Source organism: Astyanax mexicanus, chromosome 10 (assembly GCF_023375975.1).
Source record: "Astyanax mexicanus isolate ESR-SI-001 chromosome 10, AstMex3_surface, whole genome shotgun sequence".
Taxonomy (NCBI): Eukaryota; Metazoa; Chordata; class Actinopteri; order Characiformes; family Acestrorhamphidae; genus Astyanax; species Astyanax mexicanus.
Window position 1 is genome coordinate 45,120,775 of NC_064417.1, and position 20,482 is coordinate 45,141,256.

Genomic DNA, 20,482 nt, shown 5'->3' on the forward strand with positions numbered 1-20,482 from the left:
CTGATGAGAGCCAGTTTCATCATTATAATGTTTCTGATGGTCTTTGCAGTGACTGCACATGAGGATATTTTTAAAGTTCTTAAAATTCTTCTTCTTTTAGATTGACTGACATTCAGTTCTTAGTTGAGTAATTCTTCTAATAATATGGATTAAAACATTACTCAAATAGAGCTATTCACTGTATACCTGTAACTCTATCTCTTCACAACTTTACAACTGATGATCTCAAACACATTAAGAGACAAGAAATTCAAGTAATTAACTCTTGAAAAGTTCAGCACAGCTGTTAACTGAAAGCCTGAAACCAGTTTCAAGTGACTCTACCTCATAAAACTGACACTTTTTTGTTTTCTTTAGAGTGTGGATGACTTGAGTATTAATCTACAACACAGAAAACTGTTAAATAAATGAAAAACACTGAGTTTAAAATGTGTCCATACTTTTGACTGGTACTGTATGTTGCTAATATTAATAAAATCACGTGGTTATCTAGCTGAACACACTTTAGGCAGGTTAGCACTGCACAGTAAGGCAGAGTTAAAGGCTGTTTTTATTTATTCATTTTAATGATTTGTCCAAGAACAGCTGAGAGTTCTGCTTTTTTTGTTCCTCATGTTAGTCTGGAAAAATCTAGTGTCTAAATACTGTCTGGGTCTGAATACATGCTGAATACATACATGCTGAATGCTTGCCTGTGTGTGAGTGAGCTCTGTCTGCCCACTTCACCACTCACACAGCGCTGCTGTTGCTGCCCTCAGTCCACCTCACAAGCTCCTACATACGACTTTAGAGCTCGTAAACACAGTAAATGCTTTTTTTCCCCCAACAAGAGCTATTATTCCTCTGTTTCTTTAGGTGTAAATGAGATTAAACCATTAATAAATACACTGCAGTTGCCTGGCAGGCACAAGACTGGCCTTAAACGTTGAAACAATGTTGAAATAATGTTGAAATAATGTCAGGTTTAAGGTTAATGGTTGTGACAAAGTTAATAAAATAGCTTACTGATACATTAGTGATGAAATTTGAACTTGGAATCAGCATAATTATCATTATTATCATTTTATTATCATTTTATTATATATAATATTTGAAACATAGACCTAAATGTATGTGTCTAAATGTGATATGTGATACAAAAATATAAAACAACAACTAGAAACTAGAAACAACAAACTAGAAAGTAGAGTTAGTTAACAAACATTGAGTTGCGTTAACCTACTTCTCTGTAGGTGGATTTTGGAGGTTCATGGTTCTATAGTCAACTGAACCACTAAACAACTGTATTGTTTGAGTGCGAAATGTAAAATTTAAATGAAATGTGACTGTTTATTAGCTAAATGTTAAAAAATAAGACTTTGAATGAAATTCATAATATTAACATTGATTCATGAACGCTTACTACAAGCTATAGACACAGCCCCAACTGAGTAAATGAGTCTGAGTAAATAAACAAATTTATCAGTCTTTTATCATCTGTTGAGGGTTCCTCTCAGCAGATATCTGGCCAGCTTTTTTAATTTGGAGAAGCTTTTCCGCTGCAGGTTGATTTTTGGATGTTGATGGTTCTACAGTACTAAATAGAACCAGTTTCTTTAGGCTACTAAACCCCTGAAGAACTGTACTTTTTTGAGAGTGTACAATGTAGAATGAAAATGGGAGCTAATTGATAGGCTGGTTTATTAAATGCTGAAAAGTAAGACATTAATTTCTCTTTCGAAACAGTTTTGTACTTAACAGGACTTTGACTCAACTGTCACTAAACATTCAAAATCCTCGTTTTTTTACTGACACGCCTCCAACTCATAAAGTCTGAGCTTATTAAAAAACCTAAATTAAATCTGAGTTGATAGCAAATCTTATTCATAAGATATTACCTAATTGTCCCCCTCAGAAGAGATCTGACCTGCTTTAATCTGGTGAAGCTTTTCAGCTGCAGGTGGATTTTGGATGTTGACGGTTCTACAGTCTATGGAACCAATGTCTTTAGGCTACCTAACCCTTGAGAAACTTTACTTTTTGAAAGTGTACAGAGTAGAATGGAAAGGGAACTGATAAGATGGTTTATTAAATGCTTTTCAAACCAGTTTTGAATTAAAATTCAACATTGATTCAACCTCATTATGGTGTTAAATCAGCTGTGCATGTTTAAAGAATGTTTAAATGCTAGATGGGTGCTCAATTTACTTTAATTGACACAACCCTAACTCGTAAAGTCAGAGCTTATAAAAAAAACTGACTTTCCCACTGGTAAATCACCCTAAAGTTTATCACTCTGAATGAATCTTATTCATAAGAAAATACCAGCCTTTTCCTCTCAGCAGAGATCTGACCTGTTTTAATCTGGAAAAGCACTTGTTTCAGCAGCAGGTGGATGTTATAGGTTCAACATTACAATATAGAAGAAGTTTAAATGTTTAAAGAACGTTTAAATGCTGGTTTAAGTGCTATTAATCAGGTCATTTCATTTACTGTAATTGACACGCCCCCAGCTAGTAAAATCGGTGCGTATGAACCCAAGTTTTTCCATGTTTATCACTCTGAATGAACCTCATTCATAAGATATTACCAACATTTCCCTCTCAGCAGAGATCTGACCTGCTTTAATCTGGAAAATCACTTTTTTTCAGCAGCAGGTGGATGTTGAAGTTTCTAGAGCAGCCAGTCAGCATTTAAACATCCTTTAAACATTTCAACTTGTTTGAGTCTGAGCTTATAAACTCAAGTTTTCCACTGGTAAATCTGAGTTTATTACTCTGAATGAATCTTATTCACAAGATATTACCAACATTTCCCTCAGAGCAGAGATCTGACCTGCTTTACTCTGGAAAAGCACTTTTTTTCAACAGCAGGTGGATATTGAAGGTTCTACAGTGCTACATAGAACAAGTTTAAATGTTGAAAGAACGTTTCAATGCTGGTTAAAGGGATGTTAATCAGCGTCATTTAATTTAATTTAATTGACACGCCCCAACTCGTACTTTTTGAAAGTGTACAGAGTAGAATGGAAAGGGAACATAACTGATAAGATGGTTTATTAAATGCTGAAAAGTAAGAGATTGATTCATCTTTCGAATTAAAATTCAACACTGGTTCAACTTTATTATGACGTTGAATCAACTGTGCATGTTTAAAGAACGTTAATTCAACTCGTAAACTCCGAGCTTATAAAAAAACTGGGTTTATAACTGTAAATAAAGATATTACCAACATTTTCCCCTCAGCAGAGATCTGCAGGTGGATGTTGAAGGTTCTACAGTACTATATAAAACAAGTTTAAACGTTTTAAAGAATGTTTAAGTGCTGTCTGGTGCTGTTAAATCATCACGCCCCCAAACGCGTAATGCGCGCGTTTCCATCGGGTAATCTTATTATATATCTTATTAATAAGATTTTTTTTTCCCCAACATTTCCAATCTGGACTTACCTGCGTTCCTCAGCTTCTTATTTCTGTAGACGGAGAAGATGACCAGCAGGTTGCCCAGAATGTCCACAATGATGGTGAAGATCAGCACGCTCCCCAAAGTTGTGGAAACCCACGGAGGGCGCGCGAGGCTGAGCTCGGACGGCGCGAGAGAAGCAGAAGTGTTCGTTAAGCTGCTGCCATTAATTTTCATTTTACCCGCGCTTTCCTCAGTCCTCCGAGTCGGTCACCGGTCCGGGCTCCAGCGGGCGGCAGCAGAACTTCTCAGCCTTCATGGTCGGACTCCATGCACCACCTGGGCGCGCGCAGCTGAGCGCGGACATGTGCGGCCGCGCGCTTTTATAGCTTTGTACCTGCAGCAGCAGCGGCAGCAGCAGCAGGTTTCGGAGCTGTGTGATGATGATCCTCGCGCGCAACTTAAGTTCTCCACAGCGCGCGCGGAGCCCGGACTCTGCGGGAACAGCGCCCCTCAGCGGAGGTGCACCGCCCTGCTGCTGTTTATCCCATTCCAAACCCATTCACACACACACGCGCGCACGCGCTTATTCACATGCACACCGCTTTAGCACGTGCTCATTCAGTCTTTTGCACCAATTCATCATTTATTGGAGTCCAAATAACTTCATTCATGCAGTTCTGTGAGAAATTGGGCACTGAATTGCTCAAAACTTGAGGAATAATAGCGTTTTTCTATATTATAATAGCAGTTCTGCACCTTGTTTACACCAGAATGGGAGACACTCATGCTATCAGACATGCACAGTTTTTTTGTTGTTGTTTTTTTTTTTTCATTGAACTTTTATGTCCTCTGTTGCTGAATGTACATTATTATTATTTGTAAGTCGCTTTGGTAAAAAGTGTCTGCTAAATGTAATGTTATGTAATGGGCAGTGTCAAGGAGCCAGCTTACAGGTAATAAATCTGTATCTTTATTATAAGCTTTAGCTTTATAATAATAATAATAATAATAATAATAATAATAATAATAATAATAATAATAATAATAATAATAATAATTACAATACTTTCTGCTTGTGTTTCTATTTATTTCATTCTGTTCTATTAAATATTAAAATATACTTAGACTTCTATTTTATTATTACTGTTTTTTTATTGGTGTGATTAATACCTAAGTCATCGAAACTACACTCTAAGAAATATAAGTACAGATTTGTACTTAAAAGAGTACAAAGCTTGTCGCTGGGGCTGTACCTTATATTGAGGCACAAAAAAGTACCTTTCAGTGAAAGTCCTTTTTTGTACCCATGGTTTTTGTGGCAGTAAAGATTATAAAGATTATAAACATTATCATCAACTAAATATGGCTCAAAAACTTGATGATACAAAATTGTCTGGCTTTCAAATAAAAAATGTGCAATTTAAATATATATTGTTCATTAGTACAGTGATGCAGAATACTGAATGTACCTTTGGGCTGGTTAAATGGTACAAATTTGTACTTATTGCTGTTAGAAATGACTTTGTACTTCAGAGGGAACAAATCTGACCCCGTAAAGACCAGTATTGTACCTTTGAGGGTACAATTATAAAGAATGTACCTTCGAGTACAAAAAAGTACTCATATCGTACCTCTGTTTTTTAGAGTGTATGACAAAATAGGGTATTATTATTATTATTATTATTATGCAAACAAAAATGTGATAAACCAACCAGAATATGTTCTTATTAAGTCTCTTGTCTCTCTCGCACTCAGACCTTTTTCTGCACTCTTCAGTCACCGGACTACAATACCCAAAATGCACCACACATGGACTAGACTTGCTCACCTGATCACATGATTCTGTACGCAGCACATTCAGGAAGTAATCAATGTAATTAGCCCTACCTATCCGCTTTCTCATTGCTGAGTATTGTTTTCTGTTCTGATTGCACCTTTGTCTATGGCCATTTTTCAGTGTACCTCAATTTGCCTTTTTGCCTGCCCTATGTTGCTCTTTGCCTGTGTTTTCACCCTGGACTCTCTTAGTATTGGTATGTCATTAAATTCTGACCGTTTTTGCATTGTCTTCCAGTCCTGCCAGATCATGACAGTTCTTAGCGTTCTCTCAGTCACCTTTATGAGGTAGAGTCACCTGGAATTCAGGCTTTCAGTTAACAGCTGTGCTGAACTTGTCAAGAGTTAATTACTTACTTGAATTTCTTGCCTCTTAATGTGTTTGAGAGCATCAGTTGCAAAGTTGTGAAGAGGTAGAGTTACAGGTATACAGTGAATAGCTCTATTTGAATAATGTTCTAATCCAGATTATGGCTAGAACTACTCAACTAAATAAAGAAAAAATGTTATGATGAATGTTATGTATCTTATCAGGATCGCCTTAGGAAAGAAAGAGCAAAGGTTCCCTCTGTTGAACAGGAAAAGTTCATCAGTTACAGTTAGAGAGTTACCAGCCTCAGAAACCACAAGTTAATAACACCTCAGATAAGAGCACCAGTACACCAGAGCACCTACACACGGTAGGCAAATTGGACATGCTTAATTGTCTTTTAGGTGTGAGGGAATTATTTTCTGTGGTAAATTGCAGTAGACTCGTACCCTGTCTATATTTAGAATTAAATAAAGAAATTGATAAATAGATGGACATGGTATGCATCCCTAGATAGACCATGTTTAAGCAACAGCACAGTGGCATCTGCCACTAGTTAGGAGTGTGTTTATTCAGTTTGTACCCACAAAGAACTCTGGGTAGTTGCTTGAAGGGCTATTTCATGTTAAATTCATGTGTTGTACTTGTGCTATGTTTCTACAAATGTGTTAATGCGCTTATTGTCCCTTTAGGCTCAGGTTTGGCATGTTACACTCTTGTTACAACACATCTTTTTGATCACTTACCATGCATGTGGGGGTTTGCTGCATGTGTGAGCGAAGCCTTGCCCAGGGAATCAATGCTGAATTAATCAATTGCTCGTCTAATGCCTGTATTGAATCAAGTGAGGATTTCTACAGCTTTTACAATATAGAGCTCTTTGCTTTTCAAGAAAAAAAGGGTTATTCTTTCTTTATCTTCTTTGCCAATAATATAATAATATCATATATTAGTATAATGGGCAATTGTATTTGTTGGAAATAAAAAATCAGACCACTATTTTAGGAAGATTGCGGGTCCCTATTATATCAATAAAAAAAAAACTTGACCGAGAACCACTGCTTTAGTATGACTGCCTTGTGATTTACAAATATAAAACAAATAAAAAACCTGTTTTCGGAGGTAAATGAAAAAACAAAACAGCTAACATAGGCTTTGAAATAGGCTTTTAAAATAAGTTTCCTTTGAGTGTTAAATACTTTATAGGATAGTATTATAATCAAAAAAGTGGTTTGTTGCCTGAGGGCGACACCATGCCATGGGGGGGGGGGGGTTAAAAATGCATTATACATTTGTCAGTTGTGTGACACTTAGAAACACTGTATTTAAATGAGCAGAGTGAGATCTTACTTTTAAAATTTCTATCGCCAGGTAAAATCCTGTTCATGTAGTGTGCTATCAGCTACCGGAGCCCCGAGAGAGCACAATTGGCCTTGCTCTCTTGAGGTGGGTAGACAGGCCCGGAGTGGCTAATCGGGAGATTCGGGAGGATTCCCGATGGGCCGACTCATGTCAATCTCGAGTTTGGGCCGGTTGGACGAAAAAAATAATTTTGACACTTATCTGTCCCTTATCTAATATTATTCTTCCATTCATTTTCATTCAACTACGTATGCATTCTCTATTCATCTGACAGCACAGCCCCAACTTCGCAGTAGATTAGATGGTTATCTGATTTAAATTTGAATGAAACATGTTTTAAGTGAAGGGTGTTCTGGTAACTTACCAACATATACTTGAACTTATATGCAATAAAAAGGCATTGTAGGAGCTCCACTCCAGCCCTGTGGGTAGATGTTGCTCTCTCTTCACATCACTCCTAGGCGTCTGTGAGCTGATGTATCGGAACCGAGTCGCTGTGAATGCGAATGCGCTGTGCTGCTACTCAGTAAATCTGCATCCGCAGCAGTTTGAAAAGTGGAGTCAGTGTCTGACTTCACATGTGTGGGAGGAGGCATGTGCTAGTCTTCACCCTCCTGGTGTTGGGGCATTACTAGTCCTAATGAGTGGGTTGGGTAATTGGCCTTTTATATTGGGGATAAAAAAATGTAAACTTAGATTTTCAGTTAGATATTTACTATTTAACATACAACATTCTGTGCTACTTTTCTCATAATCATATTATTTTTTTATACTTTTAAAATCCTACTCCAGTTCTTAGACACTTTAATAATTTAATTTACAAAACTGACAGATAAGGCAGCTGAAGATGATCTAGACCAGGAAAAAAATAATCATCAATCATCCCTTGTCACGTTAATTTATTGCATTAGCCTCTTTCAGTGTATCAACATCAATTTAAAGGTTGTGAGTGCCTCCACTGTAATGTTTGGCTTGGATGTGTTCCATATCATTAGCACCTGTTTCGTTATGTAACTGTTAGCCTCAGGCATTCTGAGCTTGACATTGCAGTTCAGCATTTGTAGGCCGGTTTTGTATGAGTGTGTGTGTGTGTGTGTGTGTGTGTGTGTACTGTTGGAGCTGGGCATTTATACTTCAAAAAGTCCTTGGTGGTGTATATTGAAAGCGTGTTCCAGTGAGTACAAGGCCTACAGTATCTCTCGCTCATACCAGAGATACATTTAGAGATAAGCCTTCCCTTAAAAACAAAAAGTGTATCTAAGTATATATTTTTAAACATATTTAACTTGAAAAAAGTACATTCTTTTTTTTTTTATTAAAATATGTACTTAAATACATACTAAATGTACTATTTTGGACGTGTACTAACTTATGGCAACTTAAACAATTTTAGTTGTATTTAAACACAACATAAAAGCATTAAATTGTGCCTTTGAGTGCTTTTTTCATATAATTCTGAGAACTTAAGTAGATTTAAGTATGTGTGTTTTTTAAACACCTTTTTTTGTTAATACACTTGAGGTATATTGTAAATGTACTACTTTGCATATTGATTCACATATTGTGTATACCTTAATGCTACAGGGGAAAAATACACTAAAATGCACTTTAAGCAGTATGTAATATATATATATATATATATATATATATATATATATATATATATATATATATATATATATATATATATATGTGTGTATATGTGTATGTGTATATATGTATATGTATATAAGTATATAAGTATATATGTACATATATATGTACATATATATATATATATATATATATATATATATATATATATATATACATATATATGTATATATATACATATATATATTCTATCATTGAAAAAGTGTAATATTAAACTATATTGCTTTAAAATACATTTCATGGAAATACAGAGAAAGCATATTTAATGTGTATTTTCATGAAGTATATTTAATTGAAAATGCTTACTTTTAATGCTCTTAAGTATATTTATACTTATACTAGAGTTACAGTGCAGTGTAAGAACATGGACAGTAGAGGCTATTCTGACTATTTGGATTCTGAACTTTAGTCTGTCAAATTAAAATATCAGTTTAAGTAAGAGTATTTAATCTATTTTTAATTTCATATGGCTATAAATAATTGGATAAATCAGCATAATCTTAATGTCTGACTCACTAAAATGTGCAATATGCTGACATCACCAGATTCTGGGTATGTTCCCATGATGATGGTCTGCCAGGCCTGTAATGCAACCATTTTCAGTCTCTGCTTGCGGCTGTTTTGCCTTCAGCTGTGACTCACTTAGTGAAATTCATGCTGAGAAAAGTTCACTTTGGGTGACGGACTGGAGGACATCAAGAACATTGCACTTTATAGCCAGAAAAACTCTGTATTAGACAATATCACTGTTTTAGGTCAGAACGGCTGAAACTGCATTCAGTGTTTGTTGAAATCTGAGCTCTTAAAGTGATTTATCTGTGAAGTCAGTGATCCGGTTTCAGTAGCAGCCAGGCGTACCAGTTCCAGCATGGTTTACACATAAAGTAGTTATGAGGTGGCATGAGCAGGTTATTTTTCTCAACTTCTTCCTCATTACATAGAAGTTAATCTTTGCCTCATCTTTCCAGACTGTTCTACATGTTTGCATGTTTTTTTGGCATTTCTGATCCTTAGCGTTTAGTGTTTTATCTTGTGGTCTAGTGTTTTATCCTCAGAGGTCATGCTAGTGAAGGATTTCTAAATCCTGAACCATGAATCCTGAACACTGAGGCTGCAGTCACAATATATATTGGAATGGACACGCCCCTCTCAGTACTGCAGTACTGGGTTATGCTGAAAAAATACTTCTCAAATGTACTGATGTAATTAATCGCACAACAGACCAGTTTTTTTTATATTAATGAGGAAATTGCAGCTCAAATTGCGTAACTTCTACTGTTAAACATGAATTTAAACAAATAAACAGGGGAATTCAGGCAGGCAAGATTATGCCTCACAGAAGCTGCAACGGAGAGTGTGTGTGTGTGTGTGTGTGTGAGGGAAAGAGAGAGACAGAGAGATGGGAGGTGAAAGAGACAGTGAGGGTTAATTATGAGATTTAATCCATATTTTTATATAAATTGAACGTAATACCTTCTAAACTCAAAAGAAGCAATATAGTTTTAACATAACTAAGTAAGTATGCATGTTTACGCTGAAAGGTAGAGTCACCTGGAATGGCTTTCAGTTAACAGTCAAGCTTAACTTGTCAAGAGCCGTGTTCAGACATCCCAAGTTGCAAAAGTTGATTTCGCCCACACTAAAAACTGATTGGCTGTCTCACAGACTCTTTGCAGAGAACAGGCCAACCAGAGCCCTCTCTGTTTTCTCTCTCTCCTTCCCACACATGATTAGAGAAAAAAAAGTCTGTGGCCTGTGAGCGCGTTTGTGTGCAGTGCACTCTTGGGGCACTCTTCTAAATTCCGGGAGATTATAGAGATTATTGGCAAGAACTACTCAACTACTCACTTTAAGTAAAGAACAGAATTATTATAGAAATGAAAATTAGTCAATCCGGTGAATCTGTTATGATGGAACTGGCTCTCATCAGGAGCAGCCGAGGAAAGAAAGACAGTAAGGGAGTTCCCTCTGTTGTACAGGATAAGTTAATCAGAGTTACCAGCATCACAACGTTAACCACCACAAGTTAACAGCTCCCAGATAAGAGCACCCAAATGCTTCTTCACAGAGTATTTTTGTTTGTTTAACACTTTAAAGTTACTACATGATTCCTTATGTGTTTATTCACAGTCTAGATGACTTCAGTATTCATTTAGAATGTAGGTTAAAAAAAAGTGTCAAAAAAGGTGTGTCCAAACTTTTTGACTCATACTTTATAAATGAAAAATTTCTACTCAATTTTTCAACTAAATTAATAATTATTTTAAGTATTAAACATTGTCTATCTCCTTAATCAGGGGTGTCGAAACTACGGCCCGCGGGCCATTTGCGGCCCGTTTCCTTTTTTGGAGCGGCCCGCGAGGTATTTTAGAAATAGAATGAAAGTTGGCCCGCTGTTAAGCAGGTTTTTATAATGTGAGATTCAAAGTTTGAACGCTAGGTGTCAGAAACGGGCCAAAGAGTCTAAAAGCGGAGAGAGTGAAGTTGAAGCGCAGAAAAACTGGCCAAAGAGTCTAAAAGCGGAGTGGGTGCGCAGTTTTAGCGCAGAAAAACGGGCAAACGAGTCTAATAGCGGAGAGAGTGCACAGTTGTAGTGCAGAAAAACAGGCCAAAGAGTCTAAATGCAGAGAGAGTGCGCAGTTGTAGCGCAGAAAAACGGGCCAAAGAGTCTAAAAGCGGAGAGGGTGCACAGTTGTAGCGCAGAAAAACGGACCAAAGAGTCTAAAAGCGGAGTGGGTGCGCAGTTTTAGCGCAGAAAAACGGGCAAACGAGTCTAAAAGCGGAGAGAGTGCGCAGTTGTAGCGCAGAAAAACAGGCAAATGAGTCTAAAAGCGGAGAGAGTGCGCAGTTGTAGCACAGAAAAATAGGCCAAAGAGTCTAAAAGCGGAGAGAGTGCGCAGTTGTAGCACAGAAAAACGGGCCAAAGAGTCTAAAAGTTGTCGTAATTAAGGAGTCAAATATTAAGAGACATCATGAAATGAATCTTAGTCTACACAATACTGTCAAAGATAGATAAAGATAGTAAGTCAAGTAAAATTATGTGTAAATGAAAGTAATCAGGAAAATTTATTATTTAAAGTGGTATATTTCATTATTTGTTTTATTATAGAGTCTGTGGCCCGTGACTTCAAATATATTTCTCCTTCTGGCCCCCAACAAAAAAAGTTTGGACACCCCTGTCCTAGATCATTGGACATGGTCTAAGCCTCTGCCTCTCCTAAAGTGCATTATAATGCCCAGAGAGTGTAAGAACAGCTGGTAACGAATCATAGTAGTAAATTTTTAAGTGTTCTGCACTCATGTCCAGTTTGAGCCAAATATCTGTACTTGGAAATTTGATCTACTACTCTGTCCTACTCTGACTTTACGAAGAAATGTATTAATATGATGGTGTTGCCATAAGTTCACTCAGTTTACTCACCTTATAAAGGATGATTTCTGACAAATTTGGTGCTAACTCAAGTCTGTCGGGGCTCTGACTAACCAGCCAATCAGTTTTCTTGCTTAAAATATAAATATAGTTTTTATAACTTTAGTTAAGCTAAAAGCTAAAGCATCTTTATGGCTGAATGTAGGATCAAGCCTAGAACTTTATTTATCCGTCTTTTGCATAAATTAACAAAGCGGCATCAGAATGCTGGCCAAGGAATGATAGAGCAGCCAGCCATTCAAATACTTACCCTGGGAAGAGAGAGTGTGTGTGTGTGCTGGAATATCATCAAGAGGAAGATGGATGATCACAAGCCATCAAACCAAACTGAACTGCTTGAATTTTGCACCAGAAGGTTATCCAAAAGCAGTGTGAAAGACTGGTGAAGGAGAACATGCCAAGACGCAGAAAAACTGTGATTAAAAAACACCACTTTAAAACCACTTTATGAATATACACTTGGTTTTTTTTTTTTGCATTATTTGAGATCTGAAAGCTCTGCATCTTTTTCATTATTTCAGCCATTTCTCATTTTTTTGCAAATAAATGCTCTGAATGACAATATTTGTATTTGGAATTTGGGAGAAATGTTGTCCCTAGTTTAAAGAATAAAACAACAATTTTCATTTTACTCAAATATATACCTATAAGGAGCAAAATCAGAGAAACTGATTCAGAAACTGAAGTGGCATCTTTAAAAACTCATTATTTAAAAGGACTTAATCTCCCTCATCTGCTGACTTGCAACAGACAGTAGGTACAGATCCCTCCCTCAGACGAAGTCTGCTGGCTAATTCTGATATGTATTTTCTATTTTTAAGGTTCTCAACCATAATGACCGAAATGGGGTTTTATCAAATGATGTAGTGGGTGGGGCTTTGATGGGGGTTGACGGGTAAGAAGTGGTGCCATGGTGTTTCCTCATTGTGAGGTCAGAATAAGGGGGAGCCTCCAAATGGCTCATAGAAACTGAAGTGCTCTCTTAATTTTGTCCAGAGCTGCGTCTGTAGATTTAAATAATTTAAGTTACAGACACCCTGCTTTAATCTTATAGCCATTGTTTCATTTTAAATCAGATGGCACAGAGCCAGAACAGCTAAGGCTGTGCCACTCTCCAATTATGAGTTTACTTATAGATTGCATTGTATTTAATAGCCTCTTAGGCAGTGACGTCTACATCCCAGCACTGAATATAGAAAGGCCCTTAAAATAATCCTCTCCACTGTGCCGTTGTCCATTTGCACACACTGCCAAATGTATTTGTCACACTGTAATGCGCTCCAATATTCTGGAAATTCAGCCCCACGTTAACTTTTTTTGGAATTTAGTTCTTCTCCAGCATTAGGCATTTGAAGATGTCTTACCCTGCCAGTTTCCCTCGAATAAATAGATAGCTAAAAGCCGCAGGCAGCACAGATTTCCTTTAGAAACTTCACTTCAAACGCATCACAGCTTTGAATTCTAAAGTCTCTCAGTGACAATATGGCTGAAACTTTTATTAGCCTGACATTCATGAGTATCTATTATTATTACAGGTCTGCAGACTGCAATGCGAGGGAGTATTGAACACGTTGACTTCCTCTCGTCTCTCGTGACCTTTTGACTCCGTCTGATTGATTTGTTCTCGTTGCTTATCCTGGTGGAGGCCTACTTTACTGCCTTTGATGCTCTTCTGTTTGTTCATTTCTCATGTGGAGAGACGACAACAACAGGAGCAAAACAACAGCACATTACATAATCATACATACCGTAGCAATGAGATATGATATCTATAATTAAAACAGGGAGAGAGTCAGGCTTTGTCAGTCATGTGTGTAAACTGTGTGTAACATCAGTGATCTGTTTTTTTTTTCCTTTTTGATTTACAGTTAAAGTAGTACAGACTAAATTACAACTATAATATTTTATAGGATTTAACACAATAAAACCGGAGGAGAGAAAGCAAAAAGTGAGAAGATTTCTTACATAGAAAACTATCTCTATACACTATAATATTAAATTATTTTCAGCTGTCTTCTTTACATCAAAAACAATGTGTACACTGTTCCAAAGTCAACAGACATTTCTCATGACAGCACCATTTCAGAGATCCAATTTTCCTCCCATTAAAGCAATATATCATAATTAGATTACAAATTAAGCCTGCAACGATTATTAAGTCCTAAAGTATAGGCATAGAGCAAACAAGAAACTTTGTTCAACACAAATAAAGAAGTAAACAGGGGCCAATGGTAAGCATCGATTTGTCCAGTGGTCTAAAGCACTGCCACCGTGATTGGGAGATCACTGGTTCGAATCCCAGTAATGCAGCTTGCCATTAGCTGCTGGAGCCCTGAGAGAGCACAATTGGCCTTGCTATTGGCCTTAAAATCTGTCTAGACTTTTTCAGCCAGTGTTGCGCCTGTATTTTCCAATGCCAAGACAGCAATACTACAAAAATGTACCTAAACACACCTTATTTCCAGACCACCATGCCCATCAGTGTAGATTATATTTTAAGCACCATTGATGTTTATAAATGATACAGGTACAATAGACTGTTGACTAGATATTAGATAGCAATGAACATCATGACACGCCTTGCATAGGGTGTAAGATAACACCCTTTTGTTTGTGTTTTTTTTTTGTTTGTTTGTACAGTGGGGGGGTTAATGCTAATTTGTTTCTGCTCCCAAAAATAAATCACTGCTGGAGTAGCATTAGCTTTACCCGCTAAACGTGCTAGCCATTTGGCCGTTCAGAGGTGAGGATTATTGTCCAGTAGTCTGCTGCTAACCTCGGTTAGCACTGCTGGAGCAGCATTAGCATTACCCGCAAAACGCTAGCTTTTTGGCCGTTCAGAGCTTAGTATTATCGGCCAGTAGTCTGCTGCTGACCCCAGCTAGCACTGCTGGAGCAGCATTAACATTACCCGCCAAACCGTGCTAGCCATTTGGCTGTTCAGCGGTGAGTATTATTGACCTGTCTGCTGTTGACCCTGGCTAGTACTACTGGAGCAGTATTAGCATTACCCACTAACCGTGCTAGCCATTTAACCTTTAAGAGGTGAGTATATCGGACTGTAGTCTGTGTGTTTACTGTGTTAAAACAAGCTACGGTTAGCGGTAAGCCACTAATGCTTATGCTCCAGCTTTAGTGGAAATCTGGAGATCTAAGCTTACTCTAAAAAAAAAAATGGAAGCGCTTTACTCATCAGAGGTGTCAAGTAACGAAGTAGAAATACTTCGTTACCTTACTTAAGTAGAAATTTTGGGTATTTCTACTTTAGTGGAGTAATTATTTTTCAGATTACTTTTTACTTTTACTCCTTACTTTTTTACAGAGTTATCGGTACTTTCTACTTCTTAAAATTTTAAAAATAGCCTCGTTACTCTTTATTTCGGCTTGATTTGGCCCGGCTGGTCAACATAAAAAAAAACACAAATCGCGCCATCAGGAAAGCTTGTGATTGGATAACAAGTATAAACATAAAAGATCGTCTATTGGTTTTTATTTGCACGTCACGTCAAACTCCACAAGAACTCAACAGAGGAGTGTAGCCTAGCCTATAGAAGAGACTCAAGGAGATGTCTCACTCTAAACTGAACACCAGCGAGAAAGTCCCTAATTATGCATCATCTCCAGCTGCAGCTAGTAGCTCTGCGGAAGACCAGCCAAACCCACATCCCTGGCCATACCTGGAAGAATTTTTTGGAATGATTGGAAGCAAAAATAACTCTTTTCGAATGCGCTGCAAGCTCTGCACACCCAAGCACCACGAACTACTGGCTTTCAAGAATTCTCCATCTAATCTGAAAAAGCATATTGAGGTAAGCTGATATTACTACAATATATTGTATTAACCTACTGATGCACTAATGGTGAATTTGCAATGGTTCTATGGCTTGGTACATGCCAAATACATGCCAAGGTTTGCTTGCTAAGTCTAGGCTATTAAACCCTTTTCGAACGGGATTAGTTTCTCAGGGGGACGTCTGTGAAAGAAAAGTTTCACACTTCTACTCGGTGATAAAACTCTCAAACATGGACTACAATTGAAAAAAAAACAGGAGAAACAGTGAGTTTTAGCCCCTCCGTTTTCCACTCGGAGATTTGTTTACGTGTATCTCCGTGGAAACGCGCGCCCAAAGTGTAATTACGGTCCGTGGCAGTGAGTGGACAAATAGCTATTTTATTAAACGTGAGGTGTTCCACAGAGTTTTACGAAAAACAGTGATTAATTCAGCCTGTAATTTTCTCTGAGGACATCTGAGAAAAACACATCCATGAAATAAAATCACAGAGGACCCCCCATAAAAGAGAAAATTACCCCAGGACCCTCTGAGAAACTAATCCCATCTAGATATGATTCAGTGTTGCAAGTTCATTTGAGTTTAGGTGTAGAGGTGGGTAATCTAGGTCAAGAAAAAGTAAAAATCCATCCCAGGATTTTGCTCCAATCGCCTGGCTGGCTCTGGAGCCTAATCCTTGGATGGATTTTTTTTATTTCTGGACCTGTATTAAACACTTTTAGCTAGGTGTGCGTTTGGGACATACTTACAGAACCATTCTAGGTTCTAGGCTAGCTAAGAAAACGTTTAGAGTAGGCAACACTGGGATCAAAGCAAAACCTTCTACTTTATAAAATGTATTCTGTAACAATTTTTTTGTTTTGTTTACTGCATAAGTTTATATGCCATAAATTGGATGGCTTCAGTATTAATCTGCAACAAATGTAGTTTTTTTTATTTAATTGTATCCAAACCTTGGCTGGTACTGTATAGTATTGCTATATACAATATTTGTAAGTTCATTGTGCAAAGCTACAGTCTACATCTGGTTAGTAAAGCATGTAGTAAGGACAGGTATGATACTGTCTGTGTGTGACAGTGTATACAGGTAAATAGTAAAGTCTAAGCTTGTGGTTTGAGAGAAATAATATGAATGTCTGTGCATTTATTTTCTTCACAGAAGATACACCCCACTCATCTAAATAGGTACATCCAACTTACTTCAGCATCTCTCAAAAGGAGATCATCCACTGAAGGCTCTTTAGCCCCACCCTCCAAACAAACCAAGCTGTGGGAGACTCGAAGAGTGTCCCAGGAAAGTGTGGATAAAGCAGTCCTCAAATTCATTGTCCAAGGCTTGCACCCACCACACACTGTTCAGCAACAGGGCTTCATTGATCTAGTGCAACATCTTCAGCCAAATACAAATGTCATGACACGCAATACTGTTGTGAACAAAGTCACAAAAGCCTCAGTTGAAATGAAAAGAAAACTGAAAGCTGCCCTTAGTGAAATTGAGTTCATAGCAACGACAACTGACTGCTGGACGGCACACCGTCGCAGTTTCATTGGTGTCACTGCACACTGGTTTGACCCCAAAACCTTGCAGAGATCCTGCGCTGCCCTGGCATGCAAGCAACTTAAAGGGTCACATACTTTTTCTGCTCTGGCTGGTGTCCTAAATGATATTCACACAGAATTCAGTATCAGAGAAAAGATTGTTCGCACTACAACTGACAATGGATCAAACTTCCTGAAAGCCTTCAGAGTTTATGGGCAGACTGAAGAGAACAACAATACTGAATCTGTAGGAGAGGGTGATGGAGAAGAGGATGATGATGGCCAAAATGATGATTACGATGAAGAGGAGGAAAGATTTGAGGGTGTTGAATTTGTTGATGCCGGAGCCCTGTTGGATGAAGATGACTACTTGGAATTCCAGCTACCCAAGCACCATCGCTGCGCTTGCCACCTTTTAAATTTGGTGTCCACAGTTGATGCTTTAAAGGCAGAGGTCAACCCATTGTACAAGCGTGTGTCAAGGTCCACATTTGCCAAATGCTCTAGCCTGTGGAACAAAAGTTCAAGATCAACCACCGCATCTGAAGTAATTGAAGACCACTGCAAACTCCAACTCATAAGACCTGTTGCTACAAGATGGAATTCACTCTTCTCAGCCGTAGAAAGAATAGTGAGAATAACAAGAGAACAAGGTGATGGAGCCCTTGCAGCTGTCTGCAATGAACTAGATACACCTAAGTAAGTGTGTGTTTTTCTGCCTTTCAGTTAACAAAGTGATTAATGATAGTTAAGGCAGTTATATGCTTTAAATGCTGTAGAACACATGTATGCCAATATACAGTCCACATATTGACTATGAATTATTATTAGCATTCATAAAAATAATTTACAAAATTCTTAGATCACAGTATTTTTTATTTATATTTATCTTCCATGTTGTGTGTTCTTTTCTGCTTTGTACAGGTTTACTCCAGTGGAACTTGCATTTCTTGCAGAATATGCGAAGACAATGAGCCCAGTTGCAAAGGCACTTGATGTTCTTCAGGGAGAAACCAGTGTGCAGATGGGATGGTTGATCCCCACCATAACTCTGCTAAAGACCAAGCTCCAGCAACTTCGCCTCACCACCAAGTTCTGTGAGCCTTTGATTGATGCACTGCTTTCAGGCCTTGAAAAACGCTTCAGAGAGATGCTTGCAGATCCAGAGCTCATCGCTGCAGCCATTCTTGTTCCCAAGTTTAAGACCTGCTGGACAAGTGACGAAAATACCCTAAAATGTGGTAAGTGTCTCACTTTTCAACTTCACTTTAATATGTGTAATTTCTGTGGACACAATGAAGTGAGTTTGAAATTACCCACACAATACTGTCATATAATATAAATTGTCCCGCTTTTCCTTTTTTTATTCCACAGGCATTGACTACATTAGAAGCCACTTGGGCTCTCAAGCAGAGAATCACATTAGTGAGGGATCCCAGTCATCTGAGGAAGACGACTTCTTTTCATCCTTGAAAAAGACACGTCCTCTTGAAACAACCCAGCAATTGGATGCGTACCTGGGCTGCCCAGGAGACACAGTAGAGGTACTAAAGTCCTTCCCAGCTGTGTGCCATCTATCACTTAAGCTTAATACGGCACTCCCTGCCTCAGCAGCCTGTGAAAGACTGTTTAGTGTTGCAGGGCTGATCTTTAGACCAAGAAGAGCATGCACTAGCTCTAAGAACTTTGAGAACCAGCTGCTGCTGCGACTAAACAAAGATTTTTGGTAACACTTTGTTGTGTTTTTTTGTGCTTCACTGATAGTTTCTGATGTAGAGATTGTTTTCTAACATCTTCAGGTTACATTTGTTGATGATTTACATCTGCTGTACTCAGAGACGTGCAGCTAAGTTACGCTAATGCACACGGCAATAAAAGATTTCCATAACATCCCTCTGAAGTTTGACTTTTTTAGCACCATTTCAGTACTTATAGTCAACTAGTCATCATAGGCACCATAGGCCCCTGTAATGCGGCTTAGGCTTCTGTCATTTTTCCCCTTCCATTACTTTTACTTTTATACTTTAAGTAGTTTTAAAAGTAGTACTTTTATACTTTTACTTAAGTAAAAAATTGTGGTGATACTTCAACTTCTACAAAAGTATTTTTAAATTCCAGTATCTATACTTCTACTTAAGTAATGAATGTGAATACTTTTGACACCCTTGTTACTCATACCCATATAAACAGTTTTCAAGAGAGAATCTGTGTAGATTTACATTCAGGGCTGGTTTGACTTGTCTGATTCGTCTAAAAATGTGTTTTTAAGAATTACAGTTTTACAGTTTACTTAAGGGAAGGGAAACATGGCGACATCCCTGGAGTAAACAGGAATACAGGAGTAAAGAAAAAGTCAAGGTATAGTCACTGACTCTTACTAACTCCCTGCAAAAGCTCTGTTCTCTCCCTGCAGTCTTCGATTTCAGTTGTTCTTAGATAAAGCTTTTTCCATTCCCAGGCCATACAGGTGTTTGTGTGATAATGACCACGTCACTTAACACTTGGCAGGATCGGCAAAGATTTTCCACTCTGCCCGAGAACGCTTAAGGGCACATAAAGAAAGTTAGTGTAAATATAATCTTATCTGAATCAGAATAGATTAATGAGTCAGAGCCGGGGGAGACAATGTAATGAAGAAGAATTCGATACATTTTTGCATTAGCCAATTCATCAGGAATGCAGCCTCAAACAGTTATTGACACGGACCCTCACCCTGCTATCAGTGCACATTAACATCGGGCTTCCTTCCACCTTAAATACGCCAGCGCTGACTTCAAAGGACACGGCGCAGACGAGAGCGTCTCATTAGCACCGAGAATTATTACAGCTAATTAGAACCGCACCGAGTGACCAAAACAACATGTACATCATGAGCATAAACAGAGAGAGATACACTGTAATGATACGTTCTCTTTTTTCTCTGGGTGATTATATAAGACTGAAACAAGGACACATTTGATCTCTTTAGAGCCGTGTGTGTGTGTGTGTACACACGAGCACTGTGTCTCCAGAAACACTGAGCATTAGCTTTCAGAATAACTCACACGACTAACTACAACTGATCTATAGCAGCAGCACAGCCGTGCCAATATTACCTGCTATAGCACGAACCTCAAGTGTAATATTGCTTAAATATTTTTTTACAATGACTTCCATTTAAATATAAGATCTTTCTTCA

The 20,482-nt window shown here is 37.9% G+C and overlaps 2 protein-coding genes across 2 annotated transcripts in view; one reads left to right on the plus strand and one right to left on the minus strand.

The window, feature by feature from the left end:
* mtnr1ab (melatonin receptor 1A b) overlaps positions 1-3,827 on the minus strand; it is a 38,533-nt gene extending 34,706 nt beyond the window's left edge. The window contains exon 1 of the mRNA XM_049484453.1: positions 3,428-3,827. Coding sequence (XP_049340410.1) covers positions 3,428-3,617 — 190 coding nt within the window. The 5' untranslated portion in view covers positions 3,618-3,827. The remainder of the gene's footprint in view (positions 1-3,427) is intronic.
* An 11,434-nt stretch (positions 3,828-15,261) lies between these two features.
* LOC125804828 (uncharacterized) lies at positions 15,262-19,163 on the plus strand. The gene is made up of 4 exons (XM_049484452.1): positions 15,262-15,783; positions 16,925-18,003; positions 18,229-18,545; positions 18,679-19,163. Exons 1-4 carry the CDS (start codon positions 15,541-15,543, stop codon positions 19,032-19,034), a joined length of 1,995 nt encoding a protein of 664 aa, XP_049340409.1. The 5' UTR covers positions 15,262-15,540; the 3' UTR covers positions 19,035-19,163.
* The last annotated feature ends 1,319 nt before the right edge of the window (positions 19,164-20,482 follow it).